Consider the following 22,477-nt stretch of genomic DNA (forward strand, 5'->3'; position numbering starts at 1 on the left):
ATAGAAAGCTCAAAATAAGCCCCAGGCTTATTTATTCCATGTAGAGTCTTTGAACTAGTTTAGGCATTTGGATCATTTGATACAAAGCTGACAAAAAGCTGAAAGGAATGCACATTTACACGCTCTTAATTGAGATGTTTGGGTGGATGATGAGTTAGTGTGCTATTTCTGAGAGTAACTTAATTAAAAATTAATAATATCTATTCCAACTCATTACTTTCACTCTTATGTACTCTGTGCATATGGAAAAGTGGTCTTGCCCTGCAAGGAACTCTGTATTTCTTTAATCAGCCCCTTAGAGCCTCACTCTGTCATTTGTTGTTGTCTTTTTACCACCTCCGCCTTTGGTCTTTTTCTTACCTGAGTGCCCCAAGGCCATTCTTTCTTCTGACTGTGCTCTCTCCTGAGGTCGTTGATACTGGAACTGAGGCTATTTTGCACTATCTGTATATGTTTCACTTATGATATTCATTGTTGCTATTATACGTGTTTGTCATCTATTTATATTATGATGAGAACACCATTGTTACTGGGAATTAAAAAGTGAGCTCTACGTTGCTCACTATGTTTAGAAACAAATCTATTTGCAGTCCGGAATGGTCATCCATTTTTGCAACTCAAATCTTTGTTCATCATGTTATAACTGTATCCTAGGGGCCTCAGAGAGCTGTCATATAACTGCAGATGAGGAAAAGTAAAAGCAACCCAACAGCTTATTTTAGATATTTGGAAACTCGTAAAGTTAGAGCTGCTTCAGTAACTGTTCATCCTGTTTGTGTGTTAAGCTCTGTGCCCACTTGACTTTATCCTCAAGGATCACTGCAAGTCAGCAGTTGGGGGTCTCAGAACTTGATGAAGTTACTAGATGGATGTTTTGCAGGGCAGTGCATGGTGTGGGGAAATGTGCTGGGAAGGGTCTGAACCTGAAGTGAGCCCGATGGGGTTGGAGTGCCAGCTTTGTTTTTTTCTAACTATATTGAGATATAGCTGACTTACAACCTTGTATAGGTGATAATACTTATCTGTTGCAAAATGGCTACCATGATAGTGATGGCTAACACCTGCATCTCCTTATAAAATTGCCATTTCTTTTTTGTGGTGAGAATGTTTAAGATCTACTCACTTAGCAACTTTCAAGTACATAACACAGTATTATTAACTATTATCCCTATTCTATACATTAGACCCCCAGAACTTACTTGTCTTACAGCTGGAGGTTTCTATCCTTTGATCTATATCTCCCTTTTCCCCGATTCCCATCTTCTGATAAAGTGAAGTGAAAGTGCAAGTCGCTCAGTCGTGTCCGACTCTTTGCAGCCCCATGGACTATACTGTCCATGGAATTCTCCAGGCCAGAACACTGGAGCGGGTAGCAATTCCCTTCTCCAGGGGATCTTCCCAACCCAGAGATCGAACCTGGGTCTCCCTCATGCAGGTGGATTCTTTACCAGCTGAGCCGCCAGGAAAGCAACCACCATTCTAATGTGCTTTGGTGAGGTCCATTTTTTAAGAATCCGCATGTAAGTGATATCATAGATATTAGTCTTTCTCTGTCTGAGTTATTTTACTTAGTGTAATGACTTCGTGGTCCATCGATGTTGTTGCAAATGGCAGGATTTCCTTCTTTCTCATGGCTGAGTAGTATTACAGTGCGTGCGTGCATGCGTGTGTGTGTGTGTGTGTGTGTGTGTGACTTCCCAAGTGGCACTAGTGATAAAGAACCTGCCTACCAATGCAAGAGATGCAGATCCCCGGGCTGGAGAGGTCCCCTGGAGGAGGGCACGGCAGCCCACTGCAGTGTTCTTGCCTGGAGAGTCCCTATGGGCAGAGGAGCCTGGTGGGCTATAGTCCATGGGGCCACAAAGAGTCAGACACGACTGAGTGACTTACTGTGTGTGTATATATATACACATATATATATACACCATATATATATACATATCACATTTTTATCCATTAATCAACAAATGGACTGTTAGATTGTTTTCATATTTTGGCTATTTCAAATAATGCCGTGGTAAACATGGAGTGCAGATACCTCTTGAAATCTTGGTTTCACTTCCTTTGATGATATACCCAGAAGGAGAACTTCTGGATCATAGAGTAGTTCTGTTTTCAGTTTTTTGAGGTAACTTCATACTGCTTTTCACAGTATCTGCACCAGTTTACATTCCCACCAGAAGCACAGAAGGGTTCTCTTTTCTCCACATCCTTGTGAACCTGACTCTTGATAACCTGGCTCTTATCTTTTGGTGACCTGAGTACCAGCTCTGTTGCTTCTTGATCTTATATTCAGGCACCAACTATATTCCCTATTTGTGCCTCAAATCTCTTTTTTAAAACAGAGATGTTCTTCTACCACTCTATGCTGAATGAGGATTAAATGAGATGAAATACTTCTGTGATGTATGCTGTGCTATTGTCTAATATATCACATCGACATATGATATTAATCTCACTATCACTCCCCAAATCCAAACTGCACCAAAGGAGTTATATTGTTGATTAATTTCAAAGTCATTTCAAGCCTTTAAATCCTCTAGTTCCTCACACAGAGCTAACTTCTTCCTGTGATTCAAAAGCTCTGACATTGAGTCCTTCTTACTTTCTCTGCTCAAAGTAAGCTGGAATGCCTTCTTCAAGCACAGATTTGTGCAGTCATTTTAATTTCCATAAAGATGTAGAGAAGAAGTAGTTTTTTAGTTTAACTACAATAAAGTAGGTTTTCAAAATCTTAGACTTGTATTAACAGAAATATTGGTGGTGTAATTCCATTTCTAGCAAAAGCAGACAGAGGTGGTTGGGATTTTTTTATGAAGAAGAATAGCAAAAGGAATGTTATATTGAACTATAGGAATTTAATTACCCCATTCCACAAATGTAGTTTTCAAATAAAGGAGTCAAAAGATTTTCCAGAGCTATTCTTCTGAACAGTGATATAAAAACCCAGAACACATTTAGTAGATATAAAATGTATTACTGTACATTATGATCCACGGTGAAAGAAAGCATAATAAGGAACGCGACATGAGACTGAACACATAGTGATTAAAAGTCTCTTTGCTCCCTTTGTAGAAATATTGTAATTGGCTTAGAATTTTATATGTTTGTCACTGTGAGAATGGGCATTTCTGGAACATTTCTGATGGGTGGATTTCATCCTGGGGAGAAGGCGCCCAGAAAATGGAAATACTATCATTTGAGGGCTTCGGTGCAGAGTAGGTGTCAAGTAAGACCTCCTAGGAGGGTGGGAAGGAATAAATCACCACGGGGCCCTCATCCTTCTTTAAACAGCCTTAAAGTCTGTCCTTTACAGTGTCCATAAAACATCATGAAAATTGCTAAGAAAGTAAACCCTAAGAATTCTCATCACAAGGAAAAATACTTTTTTCTTTTTGTTTTTTATTGTGTCTGTATGAGATGGGGTCTCAAGGAGTCAGACATGACTGAGCTACTTTCACATACATACATACATATGAGATGGTAGATGAGATGCTAACTAACTTCTTGTAGTAATCATTCACAATATATGTAAGTCAAACCATTTTGCTGTACCCCTTAAGTGTATACAGTGAAATATGTTGATTATGTCTCAATAAAACTGGGAAAAAACCCCATTCCCACAGCAATGAAGAGAAGGCAGAGTGAATCAGGGACTCCTCTACTAAGAAGTCTTTATAAAAACCTTTGTTTCTCTTTCTTATTATACAAGTGACACATATTCACTGTAGGAAATTTTAAAAAATGGATAGGCAAGGAAAATAATTTAAAGATCGTTTGTAATATCACAACAATAACCAGTGTTAACAATTTGGTATATAGTCTCCTAGTTTTTCTGAAAAGTCATTTTGCCACGGCAAATAAGAACTTGGTAAAGGGGAATCCTGGCTTTGGAAAAAGAAGTAGCAAGATGTTGATCCATTGATCAAACACTTGTGCTATCAGGAGAGACTTTACCTTTTACATCAATGGAAGAAAAAGTAAATTGGAAGTACTCTAGAAATATAGGGATTATGATTTTTCACTCAGGTGATCTGCCAAGTGCTTTAGTGAACATCAGACACAGCTAATGAAAAAAGTTAGCACTTTTTAAAATAAGAAAATTGGTTTTCACATATCTTTTAAACTCCAGTCTTAAAAATTTGGACTATTCTTGTCCCCAAATTAGTGATTTCTACTTCTATCTAACCAATATTCACCCCTCCTACTGTTCTTTTTGTTTTTTTTTTTTTAATAAGATCATGAACATCTTTACCCAGAGCCCTTAATCTCAGATAATCATACAGGTAAGGAACAAACGAAAAGCTGGAATGAAATAGAGTCAATGCTCCAATATATGAAGGTTTTTCTTGAGCACTTTAGGGACTTACTAGCAAGGCAGTATAGTGTAGTAGGTATTCAGACTTCAGGCTTCAAGGTCAAATTATGTGACTTCATGTCTGGCTCTATCACTTACTGGTTAAATTAGTTAGCTTCTCTGTGCCCTAGTTTCTTCAACATTAAAATGAGAATAGTAATACTATCAAGTCTTGTAGTACTATTCGGGATTCATAAGATAAGGCATTGTAAAGCAGCATAGCACAGAGCTAGATATTCAATAAACACCAGCTAGAGTATTTGACAAATTGCACTCAAATTGCACTAGGTGGTCAAGTCAGTAAAACTCAAGTGCAGGAAAGACCCCTGGGGAGAACTGTGACTCTTCTAGTGATCCTGGTTAGTTCTCTAACTTTTAACTGAACTCAGGTTTTCCCTTCTGAAATGCAGGCTGTGCGGTTTATATTACAAAGGGGTTGTAGATGGAGTGGCATGCTGCTGTGCCGTGTAAGGTATTTTAACCATAAATAATAAAGGGAAGGCCTCCTCCGAATGATGTCAAACTTCTCCCTGGAGTTGGAAGAGGCCTCCTTGGAGTTAATAGCACACCTCCCCTGAGTGAGCATAGAGAAAGGCAAGTTGCAGGAACCAGCTGGGGAGAACAAATGGGGAGAACTGTTTGTGCCAATGAGAGCACGTGAAATAATGAATTCCTGACTTAAACTTCTCAAGCAGATTAGGAGTGATGCTGTTCATTGGTACATGCAGCACTCCCTTAATAACTCAGTTCAGTTCAGTTGCTCAGTCGTGTCTGACTCTTTGCGACCCCATAGACTGCAGCACACCAGGCCTCCCTGTCCATCACCAACTCCCGGAGCTTGCTCAAACTCATGTCCATTGAGTTGGTGATGCCATCCAACCATCTCATCCGCTATCCTCCCCTTTTCCTCCTGCCTTCAATCTTTCACAGCATCAGGATCTTTTCTAATGAGTCAGTTCTTCACATCAGGTGATCAAAATATTGGAGTTTCAGCTTCAGCATCAGTCCTTCCAATGAATATTCAGGAATTATTTCCTTTAGGATTGGTTGGTTGGGTCTCCTTGCAGTTCAAGGGACTCTCAAGAGTCTTCAACACCACAGTTCAAAAGCATCAATTCTTTGGTGCTCAGTGAGAGTCTAAATCTCACATCCATGCATGACTACCGGAAAAACCATAGCTTTGACTAGATGGACCTGTTGGCAAAGTAATGTCTCTGCTTTTTAATATGCTGTCTAGGATGGTCATAACTTTTCTTTCAAGGAGCAAGTGTCTTTTAATTTCATGGCTGCAATCACCATCTGCAGTGATTTTGGAGCCCCCCTAAATAAAGTCTGTCACTGTTTCCATTGTTTCCCTATCTTTTGCCATGAAATGATGTCACTGGATGCCATGACCTTAGTTTTTTGAATGTTGAGTTTTAAGCCAACTTTTTCACTGTCCTCTTTCACTTTCATCAAGAGGCTTTTTAGTTCTTTGCTTTCTGCCATAAGGGTGGTGTCATCTGCATATCTGAAGTTATTGATATTTCTCCTGGCAATCTTGATTCCAGCTTGTGCTTTATCCAGCCCAACATTTCTCATGATGTACTCTGCATAGAAGTTAAATAAGCAGGGTGACAATATACAGCCTTGATGTACTCCTTTCCTGATTTGGAACCAGTATGTTCTTCCATGTCCAGTTCTAACTATTGCTTCTTGATCTGCATACAGATTTCTTAGGAGGCAGGTCAGGTGGTCTGGTATACCTATCTCTTGAAGAATTTTCCAGTTTTTGTGATCCACACAGTCAAAGGCTTTAGCATAGTCAATAAAGCAGAAGTAGATGTTTTTCTGGAACTCTTGCTTTTTCGATAATCCAACAGATGCTGGCAATTTGATCTCTGATTCCTCTGCCTTTTCTAAATCCAGCTTGAACATTCACGGTTCATGTACTGTTGAAGCCTGGCTTGGAGAATTTTGAGCATTCCTTTGCTAGTGTGTGAGATGAGTGCAATTGTGTGGTAGTTTGAGCATCCTTTGGCATTGCTTTTTTGGGATTAGAATGAAAACTGACCTTTTCCAGTCCCATGGCCACTGCTGAGTTTTCCAAATTTGGCCTTGGAGTCAAGGTCAAACTTGCCTATTACTACAGGTATCTCTTGACTTCCTACTTTTGCATTCCAGTCCCCTATAATGAAAAGGACACCTTTTTTGGGTTTTAGTTTTAGAAGGTCTTGTAGGTCTTCATAGAACTGTTCCAACTTCAGCTTCTTCAGTATTACTGGTCAGGGCACAGACTTGGATTACTGTGATATTGAATAGTTTGCCTTGGAAACGAATAGAGATAATTCTGTCATGTTTGAGATTGCATCCAATTTATTGCTTTCTTAATAACTCAAGAAAGCAATCAATTTAGGGTTTCTAATCTTGCCTGCTCCCTCCCTCAGTTCAAGTTCCTGAGAATTTAAGCCAGGTGTTTGCAGTTTGGCTGTATGATGGCTGTATTAACATAAAAGTATGCCAGGAAGCTATTGGAAGAATTCCAAAAGGTGTTTGCTCTAGTTTTGATGCATTTTGGATGTGTCTCCATACTTATACACAGAGATCCTATGTTAGTGTCTAACTAGCAAGACTGATTAGAAAAGACCCTGATGCTGGGAAAGACTGAAGACAGGAGGAGAAGGGGGTGACAGAGGATGAGATGGTTGGATGGCATCACTGACTCAGTGGACAGGAGTTTGAGCAAGCTCTGGGAGATGGTGAAGAACAGGGAAGCCTGGCATGCTGCAGGCCGTAGGGTTGCAGAGTCAGACACAACTGAGCGACTGAACAACAAAAAAGCAAGGTTTGAAAATTCTCTGTAACAAAACCAGGGGAGATACCTTTAAATGACATACTTTAGAAATGTTTAAATGTTTAGCTCTCACAAACACTTTTTTGGGGGCTGTTCACCTTTTCCTCTCTCAACTCTAATTAAGAAGAGTTCCTCCAAGATAAAAGTCAAGGCTATAACTGGCTAGGAAAGGGGCATTGGAGTCTGCTTATTTGCAAATATGTTTAGCAAAGGCATGACCCTGCTGGATGCCTACTGCATATCTTTTCCATAGCTCTGACAGAATCAACTGTGGCCCCTTCACTTATTCTTCCAGTGAATGAGCATCTACTACATGTCAAGCATCAGGAATTCAACTGTAAAACAGGTCGGCATGGCCCTGCTTCTTGGGGACTTACAGTCTACTGAGGGATACAGATAAAAATTTGAATGTAACAAGTGCAAAGATAGGAAAAGGAAGGTGCTTGGGTCAGGTTGATGGATCAGGATGATCAGAAGTGGTTTTCTGAGGAAGACTTTCTTAGCAGTCTAGTTGTTATTTTTTTAATTTGCTGTGATATATGCTTACTGACAGAATAGATGTTAATACTTCGAGGAACTTTTGCTTCTCCATAGGCTATCTTGCAGAGCTCCTTGATTGGGTGTCAGAACTGCTGACCTGTAGTTAAATCTGCTGTCACCTATCCACAGGGGATTCTCTGTAGAATCAGAGTCCTGGGACAAGGGATGAGTCAATGTGAATGTGACTATGGTCTTAATAACCTCAGAGCAGGGAACCTTCACCTAAACTTAACCTCCTCATTGATTTAGCATTTGACATATATTGATTCATCTGAGTCTCAGTGGCTCTCTGAGGCAGATGGGACTCGTATTATTACCTGCTGGCACACTTCCTGGTGTTCACATGTTGCTATAGACGCAATTGGTGCCCAGTAACAATTTGGTGAGGAACGGAGTCCCCATTTGTAAATGAGACTGAGACAAGGGAACTGACTCGTCCAAGACCATACATTACAATAATGGCAGAGGCTGAGCTACTAGACTTTCTGTGTCCTGATCTGGTGCACCAGCCCACTTCTTAGGAGTTTAGGATGTCAAGGCAAGGTGTGACTGGTGTCCTGGAGGCATGTTACGGGTACAGAAGTGCAATTCGGGCTCTTTAAAATCATGCTCCTCTCTAAAGGAGTTACAAGTCAGGGTCTTTTGGCTAATGTCAATGGGAAAAAAATATAGTCTACACCTTGACGAAGCTTTAAAAAATGCCCCGCGTTTCCACTTCAGAGGCCATAACATGGACACCCAGATTCCCAGCTTCTCTTGAAAAGACCAGTGCCTCTAGCTGTCGGACTGTCTTTATCCAAGGACGCATGTGACCACACCTGAGTTGCTGTCCCCATTAGATGGGGTACATGATCCTGAGTTGAGAAATGAAATTTCATTTCCAGCCACCTGCCTGTCCATCCTTTGCTGGTCAGGGGAATGGAGAGAGAACAGAAGGATTGATGTTCTGGGCAGCAGCAGACATGCCAGTTCTCTTGGTGGCCAGAGCCAGCGGATATGTTTGGTTCAACAGCTTGTCACGAGGCACCAAAGTATTTCCGGTCACACTTTCTTTACTGTCTCTTGAATTCTCATTACCCTTTAGCAAATCTACTTTTTGCTCATCAAATAACGCATCTGTATCCAGTGTAAATCGATTGCTGCAGCTTAAAGCAGTACAATGTAGTGTTTGGTTTGGGGCTTTGTAATATGATTTTTTAACATAAACATGATATATTTTATTTCCAACTCAGCCTCTCTTGTCGTCTCGGTTCTCCCAAGCTTAGCTGTAGTGCTGTTGTTCCTTGGCAAGACTTGAAAGCCTGGGCTTCCTGACATGGAAGGCTTCTAGTCTGTGCTCCTTACTGGCTCCTCATATGTCTGTGATGCGCTCCTGGACTGCTGTGAGGCCCAGTGCGAGCCAGGCCAGGATATCTGTAGGCAAGCTGGACGGGCGTCCGTCTTTCCAGGAACCCACCAAGCTCAAGTGTCACCAAGGTGACGTGAACATCAGCTCTAGGGCCTGCCGTCACCAAGAACAGAGGTGAACAGTATGGTGTGGTACAAACAGCATGGACAGGGGGGATCAGGCACAACTAATTCCAACCCAGTTCTGTCACCCCTGAACTTGCCCAAGTAACTCCACCTGTCTTCCCATCTGTAAAATGGGGGGATCTAGCTCTGGTTGTTGTTCAGTTCAGTTGATAAGTCGTGCCCGACTCTTAGCGACCCCATGGATGGACTGCAGCACCCCAGGCTTCCCTGTCCTTCGCCATCTCCCAGAGTTTGCTCAAACTCGTGTCAGTTGAGTTGATGATGCCATCCAAGCATATCACCCTCTGTCGTCCCCTTCTCCTCCTGCCTTCAATCTTTCTCAGCATCAGGGTCTTTTCCGATGAGTCAACTCTTTGCATCAGGTGGCTGAAGTATCGGAGCTTCAGTTTCAGCATCTGTCCTAGTGAATTAGCACTGATACATAGTAAGAGTTCAATAAATGTTATTCATTTATTTTTCTCCATCTTGCAGACAAGAAACCTAAGACTCAGAGAGGCTACATAACCTTCCTAAAGTCAAGGAGATATCAGAGCCTGCCTTTGAACCTTGGCCTTTCGCTCCAAAGTCAAACTCTGAAACCACCCTATCACGTTACTGTCACATTGCCTGCCTCTGCGGCTGTGGTGAGCACCATGGAACGCATTTAGTGTGGTGGTAGGCTGTAGGTTTCAGTAATTGGCAGTGATTGTTATTAGAGGTAGGGGAACTCAACTAAGCTGAAATTCTATTTAGAGGTTCAGTTACCTATAGATCTTCATTGTGGCAGGGACCCCAATTCATAGGTAAATCTTTTCAACTCCATTTGCACACAGAGATGGTTAGTGTCGACTCTGAGTGTGAGAGATGATGATGACCGTGGTGTTGGTTAGTGACTGGAAAAGAAACATGACTTCATTAATAAAAACTTAATATAGAGGAAGCTCAGTGCAGTGGGGCAGTGAAAATGGCTCTCTCCACTCAATGGACTTTCCTCTTCAGTTTTCAGACACATAATCATTTCCCAAGATCTTTGGCCTTGCCAGGAAAGAAATAGGTGAGAAAATGCCAGCTCTCTAGTTCTGATGTCTGGGAGGGTGTTGCTTTTCATAACACAGGGATAAAAATAAAATGACTCTTTAAAGGTGGTGGTGACTACCCTCGGCTTACTTGGGAGTCAGTAAAAACTTTATTCTTCATACAAGCATCTGAGAGCCTATCTTAGAATCACCACATCTGGGGAGAATGTGTGATCTGAGGCAGAACATTCTAGGGCATGCAGAAGGATGAATGGCCGAGTATGTGCTCATCAGTTTTCTTCTCCTTCAAGGAGCTCAGAATTGCTTAGGTTATAAAAGTCAGTTCTTGGGTACTTCCAAACCTATAGCTTTTGCTTAAGTAGATCTTCCGTGCAAAGTAGATTAAGCACGTATATAAAGGGAATGTTGATCCATACACCCGGTATGAAAATGGTGGGTGTGTGTGTGTCTGTGTCCTCAGAGTGAAGTTTAGCCACTTCGAGGTAGTTGGTTGTGTAGCTGGGCTTCCCAGGTGGCTCAGTGGTGAAGAACACGCCTGCCAGTGCAGAAGACGCAAGAGACGCTAGTTTGATCCCTGGGTCGGGAAGATCCCTGGAGAAGGAAATGGCAACCCACTCCAGTATTCTTGCCTGGAGAATCCCATGGACGGAGAAGCCTTGCAGGCTATGGTCCGTGGGTTCACAAAGAGTCGGTCATGAGGGAGCCACTGAGCATGCACCCAGTTATATAGTAGGCTTAACAAAGGATTATTTGGAAAAAAGATGGAATTGCCCTAAAAGAAGAGAGCCAAACTCTGTAGATCACTTTGTTTTGGAGATGGTTCGCTGAGGCTCATGCAGTAATCTAGGGTCCAAGCAATGATACTGAATGTAACACCAGCTTTTAATTTGTGAACCCAAAGACCTGAAGGTTCAGAAGATGCTGAGGGTACTTCGAGGGCTGGAGTGAACACAAACTCCTCTATACTCTGACCAAGCACAGTTGGCGTTTTTCTTGGCTTATTTCCAGTTAGCTACAGTCTTAGAAACAGCAAACTGAAACGCTTTCCTCTCCGATGATGGAGGCCAGAAGTCACGTAACCACAGGTCTGTTCAGCTTCCAGAAGGAGACGCCTGCCAGTCAGCCTGCATGCCGGGTCCTGGAGGCCCCCTCCTGCCTCACTGGCTCGGAGGACCCTCAGCTTTTGGTGAATGAGGTGTAGAGAGAGGTCAAGGGACCTATCCGTTTCTGAAGGTATAGGTTAAAAATGATTTGATGGCTACAGTCGTGGGATTTTCATCTTTTCAAAGAATCTGTAACATTGGAAAGGGTGCTGAGGGGAGTACTTACTGATCTGGAAGATTGGTGTGGACCCTGTTGGCTTGGCCTGCTGGGAAATTCTTCTCCATTCACTGTTTCCTCCCTGCCTTCAGTGTTTGCCAAGCGCCCGCTACATGTCAGGTTGGGGACAGGAGACCAGTCATGAAACAGCAGCAACGGCAAAAGCAAGGCAGACTCTAGCCTTGACCCGAGTCTGGCGGAGGGAGTGGCAGGAAGACTGGAAGTTTCCGTCTGGCTCTGTAAGCGCATCTTCTTTGGGCAGACCAGCAGGAAGTAGGCAGAGGGGCTGAGCCATGACGAGAGCATCCCTGGCAGAGGGAGGGCAGTGTTCTAAGGCTTAGGTGGGAAGGTGGAAAGAGCACGTCCATCCACACAGCTGCAAGTAGTTCTTGGGGCCAGGGGCGGTAGCAGGGTGGGTGGCAGGGAGGGAGGGCAGGCTGCCGATGAAGCTGCAGGAGGCAGGGGCCCAAGTCCTTGAGGGTCTTTTCTTCTGTCTTTCTTTCTTTGGGGCTGTGCTGGATCTTTTTGCTGGGTGGGCTTTCTCTAGTAGTGGCGTGTGGACTGCTCATTGTGTGGCTTCTCCTATTGCAGAGCATGGATTCTGGGGCGCTCAGACTTTGGTAGTTGCAGCTTGAGGGCCCAGTAGTTGAGGTTGGTGGGCTCTGGAGCCTGGATGGTGGCACACCCGTGGGCTTAGTTGCCCCAAGGCATGTGGGATTTTAGTTCCCGTACCAGGATTGAACCCGTGTCCCCTGCATTGACAGGTGCATTCTAACCGCTGGACCACCGGGGAAGTCCCGAGGGACTTTCATGCCATATGAAGTGTGACCTGCACCCTAGGCTGGTAGGGATGCTGATGACTTGTAACTGGGTCACCATGAGGCCCTTGTGACCTGATATTGAGCCCTGGGGGTGGAGGCTGTGGAGTGGATCCTGTTGGAGTTTAGGCGTGGACCAATGAGGTGGCCTAGATATTGGGTGAATGCCTGTCATTCCTGTTAGTCCATGAGTAGGAGCCAGGGGATGAGACATTTTTTTTTTTCTTTTTCTAATTAAAAAATGCCATTAAAGCCTGATGTAAAAACTTGTAAGTGTAAAATGGTTCCAAGTCAGGTGGTATTTGAAGTTGAAAATGCTCTCAGATAAGCTGAACAAGGGGCCATAAAACTGAAACAGTCAGAGGGCACTTAAACAAATCATCCATTTGTTCTTGTAAGCAACCCAAAAGATAGAGGAAAGGGTAGTTAAACACACAGAAAAATCTTGCTGAAAACAGTGCTGCTTGAAAATCGCCTATGTCGATGAATTTTTCAATAAAAGTTGTTTTCTGCTGACTTTTTTTTATTCTCCCTATGGATGTGCCTCTTGTATTTGATGATCAATTTTCCACAAGGTTTGCCATAATGTTTCCTCAGAGCTCAGGTTTTTACATTTTAATTCATTCTGTGGCTGTTCTTAGCTTAAGACAGTGTATGCTGTTTTCACAATTCAGGGTCGCTGTTTTCTAGCTGACAAGACGATACTCAGATCCCAGCTTTCCTCTTTTCTCAGCTTCTGTTTGCCTGTCTTGGTTTGAGGAGAACCACTGGCAAATGAGGCAGTCTCTGCTACCCCAGTGGAGCCTGTGAGCCGATCCTTTCCATAATCTGCTTTACCTTTAACTTCCTGTTATTCACATTTTGGGTTCCCAAATATCACCCGTCCCTAGGCCCTTGATGTTAGTTGATCTTTCCAGCAGCTTCCTCTTTTCCAGAAGCTCGTCTGAGGTCCCATTTATCCTTCAAAGTCCAGCAGAAGCTTCATATTCCTCGTCTTCTGAGACAGATAAGCCATGCTGCAGTTTCAAGACAGAAATTTGGGATGGCATCACAGCAGCAGAACTTTATTATTGCTGTTGTTGTTTTTATTATATGTCTTGTCTACCTGTTTGTCTTGTCCCTTTCTTGAGACCGTATCTTTAACTACTTCTGTAATCTCCAGTCGAGCTCGACACAGTAGAACTGGGCAAATATAAATTTGAAAAATGTATTAAGTTGTGATCTGCTATAGTGGTTTTCATTTAGGGGCTCGTGGTAACATATGAGTGTGGAGATCTGAGTGTGGTTCTAATCCTGCAGTCATCTGGATGATGGTGCTAGAATCTAGACAGCCGCTGGCCCCCAAACCCATGAACATGGAGCAGAAGACTTTTGCCAAAACACTCCTTTTACCAGCGGGAGGCTTCGAGATGGGGTGCGGATGGCCTGTGGTTATAGAGTGGCTGTAGCCTGGGACTGCAAAAGACCAGTGTCTTCCAGCTCTAAGTGTCTAGCATTTCTTACACTTTTGTTTCACACAGAAGTAGCCCAGGGTCAGCTCATGAAGACTGCAAACCACCACTTCCTCCGCTTTCTGCTTTTCTGAAGCTAAGTTCCAGAGATTGTGCCCAGCCAGGAACACTTGTTCTGCGAACAAAGCCTGCGGGTAATAATCATTGCACCCTAGTGTGATTTGACTTTATACATGACTCTTGGCGTGTTGACAGTTTAAGTGGTCAAAGAGACTACAATAAAAATGGATGTCTGGAGAGTTTTCTACCTTGTGACATTTGACTGCACTTTCACTTTTGTTCCCCATGTGGATTTGTATTACCTTCGCATGTCCATCTCAAAGCTTCCCCCTTATCTATCAAACCTCATTCCTATCCCAATCCTATTATTATTTGCAATTTAGTCAAGATTAAGGGAATTTTAGCTATAGGTGTGAAGGTACTTCCTGCTTGTAGACTGAAATTCAATGTGGCTAAAATCCAAACTCTAGCAGCTGGCAACAAGTGGTGGAGGAGTGACTGGGATCCTGGATCCTCTTCATTTTCTCAACAGTTTTTCAAGTGTTGTCTTTGACATGCTAGTCATTCGGTGGAAAGATGTTAGAGAAAGGGAGGCTGTGAGACACAGGGCTCTTTTTCTGCATTTTTATCTGCACTTCCTGAGATGCGGACCCCCGGTATAAGAGCATCTTTGTGTGACCATCTTCCTTTCTGGGATGGCATAGGTACAAAAGAGAACGATGCTCATCAGTCCTGTGTGGGATCAGGGTATAGTAGGTCCAAGCTTTGTAGGTATTAAGACCTTATTTTCTAGATCATGAAGAAGTGGTAGTGAGGGGAAGGGTGGGGGGTCAGAGCTTGGAAGAGGGCTGGAGGAGCCTGGTTGGCCGGGGGCATTTGGAGAGTGTTCACAGGGGTTTATACCTGTTCTGGACGTATCTCAATGTTTCAACAAGGGCTTCTGTGCTAGTGTGGCGGACTGGGAGTGGCTCTGCTTCTGTCAGTGCACTTGTTGATGAGGAAAGAATGTGGGGTCTGAGGTTAGGAAGCTGGAGCTTGACTCCTAGCTCTGCCAGCCGTGGGTTCAGAAATCTGAGAAGATTCCTGGATCACTGAGACTCAGCTTTCCCATCTGTACAATGGAAATAATAATAGCTACTCTATTCAGTTAGTAGTAAAGTAGCAGATTTGTATCAAGATGACATGTGTGTGGACCGTTGTTAAACTGGAGGTCCACTGGCTGTTGCCCTATTATCTTTTTCATTTAAAAAAATGTATTTTTAACTGGAGGATAATTGCTTTACAATGTTGTGTTGGCTTCTGCCATACAGCAGTGTGAGTCAGCCTTAAGGGTGCACACATCCTCTCCCTCCTGAACCTCCCACCCCGTCATCCCCCTCCCACCCCCAGAGCTCCGTGCTGCGCTCCTCTGTTACACAGCTACTTCCCGATGGCTATCTGTTGTACACATGGGGATGTACATGTTCTAATGCTCCTCTCTCAATGCATTCCACCCTCCTCCTCCGCTGTTACTGTCATGATTGAGCTCTACTGTTAGGTGAAAACTTCAAGTATGAAAGTGTTTAGGGTTGTTTATCCAAGCACCAAATATTGTGTTTCTACGTCAGATCTGCATTTTGTATATTTTTCTTGTTCCCCTCTCATGTCAGGGTGTTGACTTAGAAGCTACATATCTGAAGTTTATTTGAACTGTGTACTAGATAGGGATAAATGGCATCTGAGTGAGGGCCTGAGGGATTCTTTTATATGTAAAGCAAATCAAGTTTAGCACATAACTTTTTTGTTATGTTTAGCACATCTCTGTTAGGGCTGTTTTAAACATTCTCTGCTCGCTTCTTGCCTCTTGTCTGTCCTGTATGTGTGGATGATGGAATTCCAGATGTGAAATGATGTATGTGATTACTTAGAAGTATGTGCTACCAGCTCTAAAAAACCCACATTTTCAGTGACGGTGGTAGAGAATATACGTCCCTCACTTGGCATTTATTTAACATTTTTGGCTGTGCGGGTCTTCCTTACAGTGTAGATGTCTCTCTGGTTGTCGTGCGTGCGTTCTCATTGTGGGGACTTCTCTTGCTGTGGCATGGGCTGTGGGGTGCTCGGGGTTCAGTAGTTGCGGCTCCCTGGGCTTCAGAGCACAGGCTCAATAGTTGTGGTGCTTGGGCTTAGTTGCTCAGCATGTGGGATCTTCCTGGACCAGGGGTCGAACCTGTGCCCCTGCACTGGCACGGTCTTCAGCATTGAGCTACCAGGGAAGCCCCTTCAAGCATTTATTAAATGATGTGTATAAACAAATTTCCTGAACAAAATGAAAGAAGTAGGATATTTGGGCATCTTCCTAGGACTGTGCACCATTTAAATCTAATTTAAGAATGCAGACTGAGTCTCAGGAAGAGGTTATATAATTATTTCAAGGGATGCAGAGAGATGGGGAAGTAGGAGGCAAAAGAACTCTTCCAGAGAAAGATCAGAACTATAAATTTCTTTTTCATCAAGAGAGAAACGTGTTCATGCATGCTTAGTCATGTCTGACTCTTTGTGACTCCGTGGACTGTAGAATGCCAGGCTCCTCTGTCCATGGAAAATTCCAGGCAAGAATACCAGAGTGGGTTGCCATTTGCTCCTCCAGGGGGTCTTCCTGACCCAGGAAGTGTCTCTCGAACCCGCATCTCTAGGGTCTCCTGAATCAGCAGGCAGATTCTTCACCACTGCACCACCTGGGAAGGCCCTTGAAAAATGTATACATCTCTTTAGTCCCCTGGAGGAGGAAATGGCAACACATTCCACTGTTCTTGCCTGGAAAATTCCATGGACAGAGGAGCCCGGTGGGCTGCAGTCCACAGGATTGCAGAGTCAGAAACGACAGAGCTTGCACGGATGTGCACTCTTAATTGGAGTATGTGCCTTAGTGAGAGCGTCAGATGTCTACCACCAAACGCGAGAAGGGTATCGCAGCATGTCCTTTTGTAAATCATCATGTGGGATCAGGCCTCTCAAGGTGGCTTGGTGGTAAAGAACCCATCTGCCAATGCAGGAGACACAGGAGGCGTGGGTTTGATCCCTGGGTCGGGAAGATCCCCTGGAGGAGGAAACGGCAACACACTCCAGTATTCTCGCCTGGAGAGTCCCATGAGCAGAGGAGCCTGGCGGGCTACTGTCCATGGGGTCACAAAGGACTGGCCCTGACTGAGCGTGAGCACACGCGTGTGTGTGATCAGGTGGATTTTGCCAACGTGCTCAGTGTCACTGGCCTCTTCCTGCCTGCTCTCCCTGCGGCTCTTTGAAGAGGCCAGAGCGTCCGCCAGAATGGTGTCCTACCAGTCGTGATCTGAAGATGGCAGCATTGGGCGACCTAGCTCATGTTCCGAAGCGCCTCGCTGCTAGCTCATCCGCTGGCTGCGTTTGGACTTCACTCTGTCACTCAGACTCCCTTCTGCTTAATGACTGTGTGTGTAAATGACTCTGCTTTTCTTCTAGGGAAGAGGTCCGATCTATCATTCTTGTTTTGGTTTTCAGTTAATGATTATGTGTAATTATATTCAAATAAAATATTTATAAATAATTACATATAATTAGTGGTATGTAAAACTTGAATTCATGAACGTCAGCTTTGATGAAAGGTACCCTTCAATTTGGGAGGTGTTAGTCTTAGTATTATTATTTGTTTCTGTTTAAAAGGCATTAGTGGCCAAGACTCTGCAATTCTCTCTTGTACAGGAGTTCTTTTGGGGCTCAGTTTTTGGCTTTTTTAAAATAATAGGTAGGATATTTATTTGTTAAGTCTCTAGGGAATATATTGCAGATCCACATCTGGTGAGTGCTCTGTGGAAAACAAATTCTGTTTCCTTAAGTTTCAAGGACTGATTAGCTACCCTTGAATTCTCAAGGGTCTCAAGTTGGTCATCCAGTCCAACTCTCAATAGGCTTTGCATTTAAAAAACAGGCAGGGGCTTCCCCAGTGGTCCAGAGGTTCAGACTACATGCTTCCAAATGAAGGGGAGCAGGTTCGATTCCTGGTAGGGGAACTAAGATCCCACGTGCTGCGTGGCTTGGCCGCAAAAAAGAAACAGACCACCAGGCAGAAGACGTGTGTCATTGCCCTCTCCTCCCCGCTGCTGATGTGCTCAGGGTCTTCTGCATTTGAGGTCTCCACCTAATGCATTTTAAGGCATTAGAAACAGAAAGAGAAAAATTACCCTGAGCAAGTCCATAATTCAAATGTTGCCAACACCTCAGCTTCAGGTACACTTTACCATTCCTCTTGATCTGTTAGCCACACATGGAGCTGCAAACCGAAGGCTGTGTCAAAGCTGAGGGTCTGATTCTTTGGGGAGCAAAGGCTGCGGAAGCAGCATCTCAGCTCATTCCTTGGTGGAGGAGAGCAGGAAACCAGAGGGAAAGGCAGGTAAGGAACGAGCAGCTGGAACTGTGTACGGTCGGAGTTTCTGGAAGGATTCCCAGATAAGGGATGGGGCCCGAGAGCATTCAAACAACAAGGAGGTAGAAACCCAGAGGTTCCTTCCTCTGAGGCGACCCCAGTTCTAGAAGCACAAGGACCCAAGACACACTGATCGCTTTAGCTTAGAATTTTCAGACCTTTCAATTCCTGTCTCATGCTAGGTCGGGATGCCAGGTCTATGTGAAGACCATGTGAATGGTGTAGCAGATTTTCTCAGGGGCTCTCTCAGCCTACTTTGGTTTAGATCATAATCATGAGGATGGATTATGGATGCGCTGATGTAGTGTACGGAAAATTAAAAATGCATGTTACAGGCTGACCTAAGTGCTCCTGTAGCTGGCTCCACATTTTTTTTTGTTTCACAAACTCTTCTGTAGTTAATGTTAAGACTCTAAGGATTTCACATCATGTGCTATAGATGCAGCATAAATTAGAGAAATCAACCAAAAACAGACTAAGATGTCATGAGATTGTAGTTTTCCTGATATAGCCTTTCATTCCCCCCCCCCTTTTTTTTTTGGTTGTAAGGGAAAATCAAGCATCTATTAATCTTTTACCTGGAAACTTTAAAATGTGACAGATGTTGAGCTCATACAACACTGAGCTCTGGATCTTTTAAATATCACCATCTAGACTGATCCAGGATAAATCACTTCATTTCCTTAAACTTGAGTTTTCCTTTTGTTAAAGAAACTGAACTTCCAGTCCTCCCATTCTATGACTGTATGATCACATCTCCATTGTGCCCAGGATTGTACAAAGATTTTTGAGGACTCACTTGAGGATTGTTTTTTAACTATTCTTTCTCCTTTGCAATTGAAGTGTATTTGACTTACAGTTTTATATTAGTTTCATATATACAATGTAATGATTCAGTGTTTCTATACGTTACAACATGATTATCACCAGAAGTCTAATTACCCTATGTCACCATACAGAGTTATTACAGTATTATTGACTGTATTTCCTATGCTGTATATTATCTTTTTATTTTGATTCATGTCATGACACATCTTAACATCTCTTATTTTGGATCTTCTCCTGAGGCCTCTGTGACTCTGACTTCTCCCAACCTCCTCCTACCCCTGCCCGAAGTCAAATTTGAAGTGGCTTACCAGCCTGGTCTCGGCTGCAACTGCCTTCCAGCAGCCTCTCTGCTTCCACTGTTGCCTCCCTACAATCTGTTCATTACCCAGCACCGACATGATCTTTGGAAAAGGAAATCAGAACACGTCTTTCTCCTGCCTCAGACCTTCCAATAGCTTCCTGACACCCTTGGAAATACAGATAAATGTCTGCCTCAGGTCCTTTGCACTGGCTGTTTACTGGGAACACTCTCTTAGTCTATACAACTAGCCTTTTCATGTCCTAAAGAAAGGGTCATTTGCAAGCAAGTTGCAGCTTAAATATCCCTCCTGCAGGGAGGCCTTCCCTGACCCCTCCATCTAAAACAGCCGTATCCTCTGCTTGATGTCAGAATGTCACATGATTTTGTGATTTATATAGCAGATTTCACCTGACATATCGTCTAACATATTTTTAATATTTTGTTTATTATTTATTTGCTGCATTGGGTCTCAGTTACCTCATGTGAGGGTGCCCACCTGCGGTATGTGGATTCTCTGGTTGTGGCGGGTGGGCCACAGTCGCAGTGCATGGGCTTAGTTGCCCCACGCATGTGGGATCTTAGGTCCCCAAGCAAGAATCGAACCTACATCCCCTGAATTGCAAGGTGGAATCTTAACCACTGGGCCATCAGGGAAGTCCCTGTATACTGATTTTGTTTTGTCTGTCTCACCCTGTAGCATGCCTGCTTCGTGGATGGGGCACTTTGTTCGCTTGTTCTCTGTAGAGCAGAGTCTGGCATACACAGATTTGTAGGAGTGTTTGTAGAATAAGTAGATGAATGAATGAATGGTTGTCACAGGCAGGAAAACTACAGCGCAGGGAGGTTGTGGTCACATAGCCAATCACAAATGACAGTTGGACTCAGGTCGCCTCATGTGTTTCCTTCCTCTAGGTTCTGCTGCCTTAACAAAAAACCTAATTTAGAAATAATTCATTCACTATTTGTTTATTTATTCACCAGCGATTTATTGAGCTCTTATCATGATTCTGACACTATTCTACACCAGTTCTCAACCAGGAGCGATTTTGACCTTCTGGGAACATTTCTCAATGTTATTGGTTGTTACAAATGGGGTGGGGTGCTACTGGCATCCGAGGACTGCTGGGTACAGAGACCAGGGAAGCTGCAAAGTGCAGGACAGCCCCCCAGAACAAAGAGCTGGCCACCCCAACGCGTCAGTCCTGCTGAGAGTCGGAACCTCTGTTTTAGATGAACAGACAGGGATACCGCTCTCATGGAGCTGATAATGTTACGGGGGAAACGGATGACAAATAGTACATTTCATACACAAATGGAAATCCATGTCAAAAAGTGATGTGATTGAAAAGAAAGCCAAGTCAGAACAGGGTAAGGAGGAGGCTGGTAGGTGCTGTGGGTGGTGACAAGGTAGGAAGGGCTGTGATTTTAGCTTCTTGGGGAGATGAGTCAGGAAAGGAAATTTTGCCTCCAGAGGTTCAGCACTGTGACCTGGAATGAGCAGTCCTTGAGGTGCAGTCCAGGGCGCCAGCATATTGGCTGCTCCAGTTCAGAGGTCATTCACATGTAATAAAAATATAAAATGCTTGGGAACCAAGGGACATCTTAACCTCCAAATAAAAGCAGAGCAAACGGCCATAGGCTAGAAATAATTGTGGTTTTCTCTCCCTTTCAGGGGTGTTTAAATTCTCTTTCTCAGCACCTTTGTTGCTCCATCATCACTGGTATAGAACAGCGTTAATTTGATGCATTTTTTTATTGCTCATTGTCAGCCTCTCACTTTACTTTTAGAGCACAAATAATGTAACTTCAGCTCCTCTCAAGAGCATTGTGAGTCGCTTGACTGTACAGAGATTTCTGTTTATCTAGGTTGATTTGTAGGAACTTAACAGAAGCAAGTGTAGCTTTTAGTATCTTGGGGAAGCTGCAGTGGGTCAATGAAATGGTTCTTACTATATGTATTTAATGTATGCGTGTGTAAGTATGTGGGCTTTCCTGGTGGTAAAGAATCTGCCTGCCAGTGCAGGAGACGTGGGTTTGATCCCTGGATCAGGAAGATGCTCTGGAGAAGGAAATGGCAGCCCACTCCAGTGTTCTTGCCTGGGAAATCCCATGGACAGAGGAGCCTGCTGGGCTGCATTCCATGTGGTCGCAAAGAATCAGACACGACTGAAGTGAATTAGCATGCACGCACACACACATATAAGTGCATACATTGGCATCCGTTTAAGATTTTGCTAAGAAAATGGTAATTTGGAAGGCATACACTTGTTTTCTTGGACTCTCCTAGCTTCTTCACCACAATTCTTTACCGAGCATTGGCACATAGTAGGAACTCAACAAATGTTTGCTAAATGAATAAACCAACTGTAAAAATCAGTTTGGGATCGTTGAATTCTAAGTTATTTTTCCACATTTACACAGATTTATTTATGTTACTGAACCACAACTTAGTAAATATAGTAGCATATTCTTGTGGCATTATCACTGTGACAGATTAATTTTCTATAAATCTGTTTTTTTAAATTTTAAAATTGTTGCAAGGGATACGATTTGACTCATAGGGTTTCTGAATCTAGGAAAAATAAGACTCTTAGCAGTTAACGCTTTTCCCATATACCTTTAACCTAGGGAGGGATTATCAGGCAAGAGAATAATGTGAATAAGTGTTGATTCAGATGCATTTGCATTGACGGTGCTGAAGAAATTATGCACAGGGCACCGTTTTATTTTGGGTGCCCTTTTATTTTACAGAAGAACTTGTTGCCCAGTTCCCTGGATATGTGTCCATTAAACACATTTTTTTTGCAGTGCTATTTCTTCACAATTGAGTTTGGCCTTTGCAAACAAGAAGGGCAGCTGCGGGCATATGGCGCTGGACTGCTTTCCTCCATTGGAGAATTAAAGGTATGAAGCTGTGAGCAAAATATCCTTCCCAAGCAAACTGGTTCAAGGTCACAGAAAATATTGATTCGTCTGTCTGAG

General features: G+C 43.4%; 1 protein-coding gene across 1 annotated transcript in view; it reads left to right on the plus strand.

Annotated features, from left to right (window-relative positions):
- TPH2 (tryptophan hydroxylase 2) overlaps positions 1 to 22,477 on the plus strand; it is a 95,428-nt gene that overhangs the window by 60,631 nt on the left and 12,320 nt on the right. The window contains exon 9 of the mRNA XM_065935467.1: positions 22,304 to 22,399. Coding sequence (XP_065791539.1) covers positions 22,304 to 22,399 — 96 coding nt within the window. The remainder of the gene's footprint in view (positions 1 to 22,303; positions 22,400 to 22,477) is intronic.

Source organism: Muntiacus reevesi, chromosome 4, assembly GCF_963930625.1.
Source record: "Muntiacus reevesi chromosome 4, mMunRee1.1, whole genome shotgun sequence".
NCBI classification, from domain to species: Eukaryota; Metazoa; Chordata; class Mammalia; order Artiodactyla; family Cervidae; genus Muntiacus; species Muntiacus reevesi.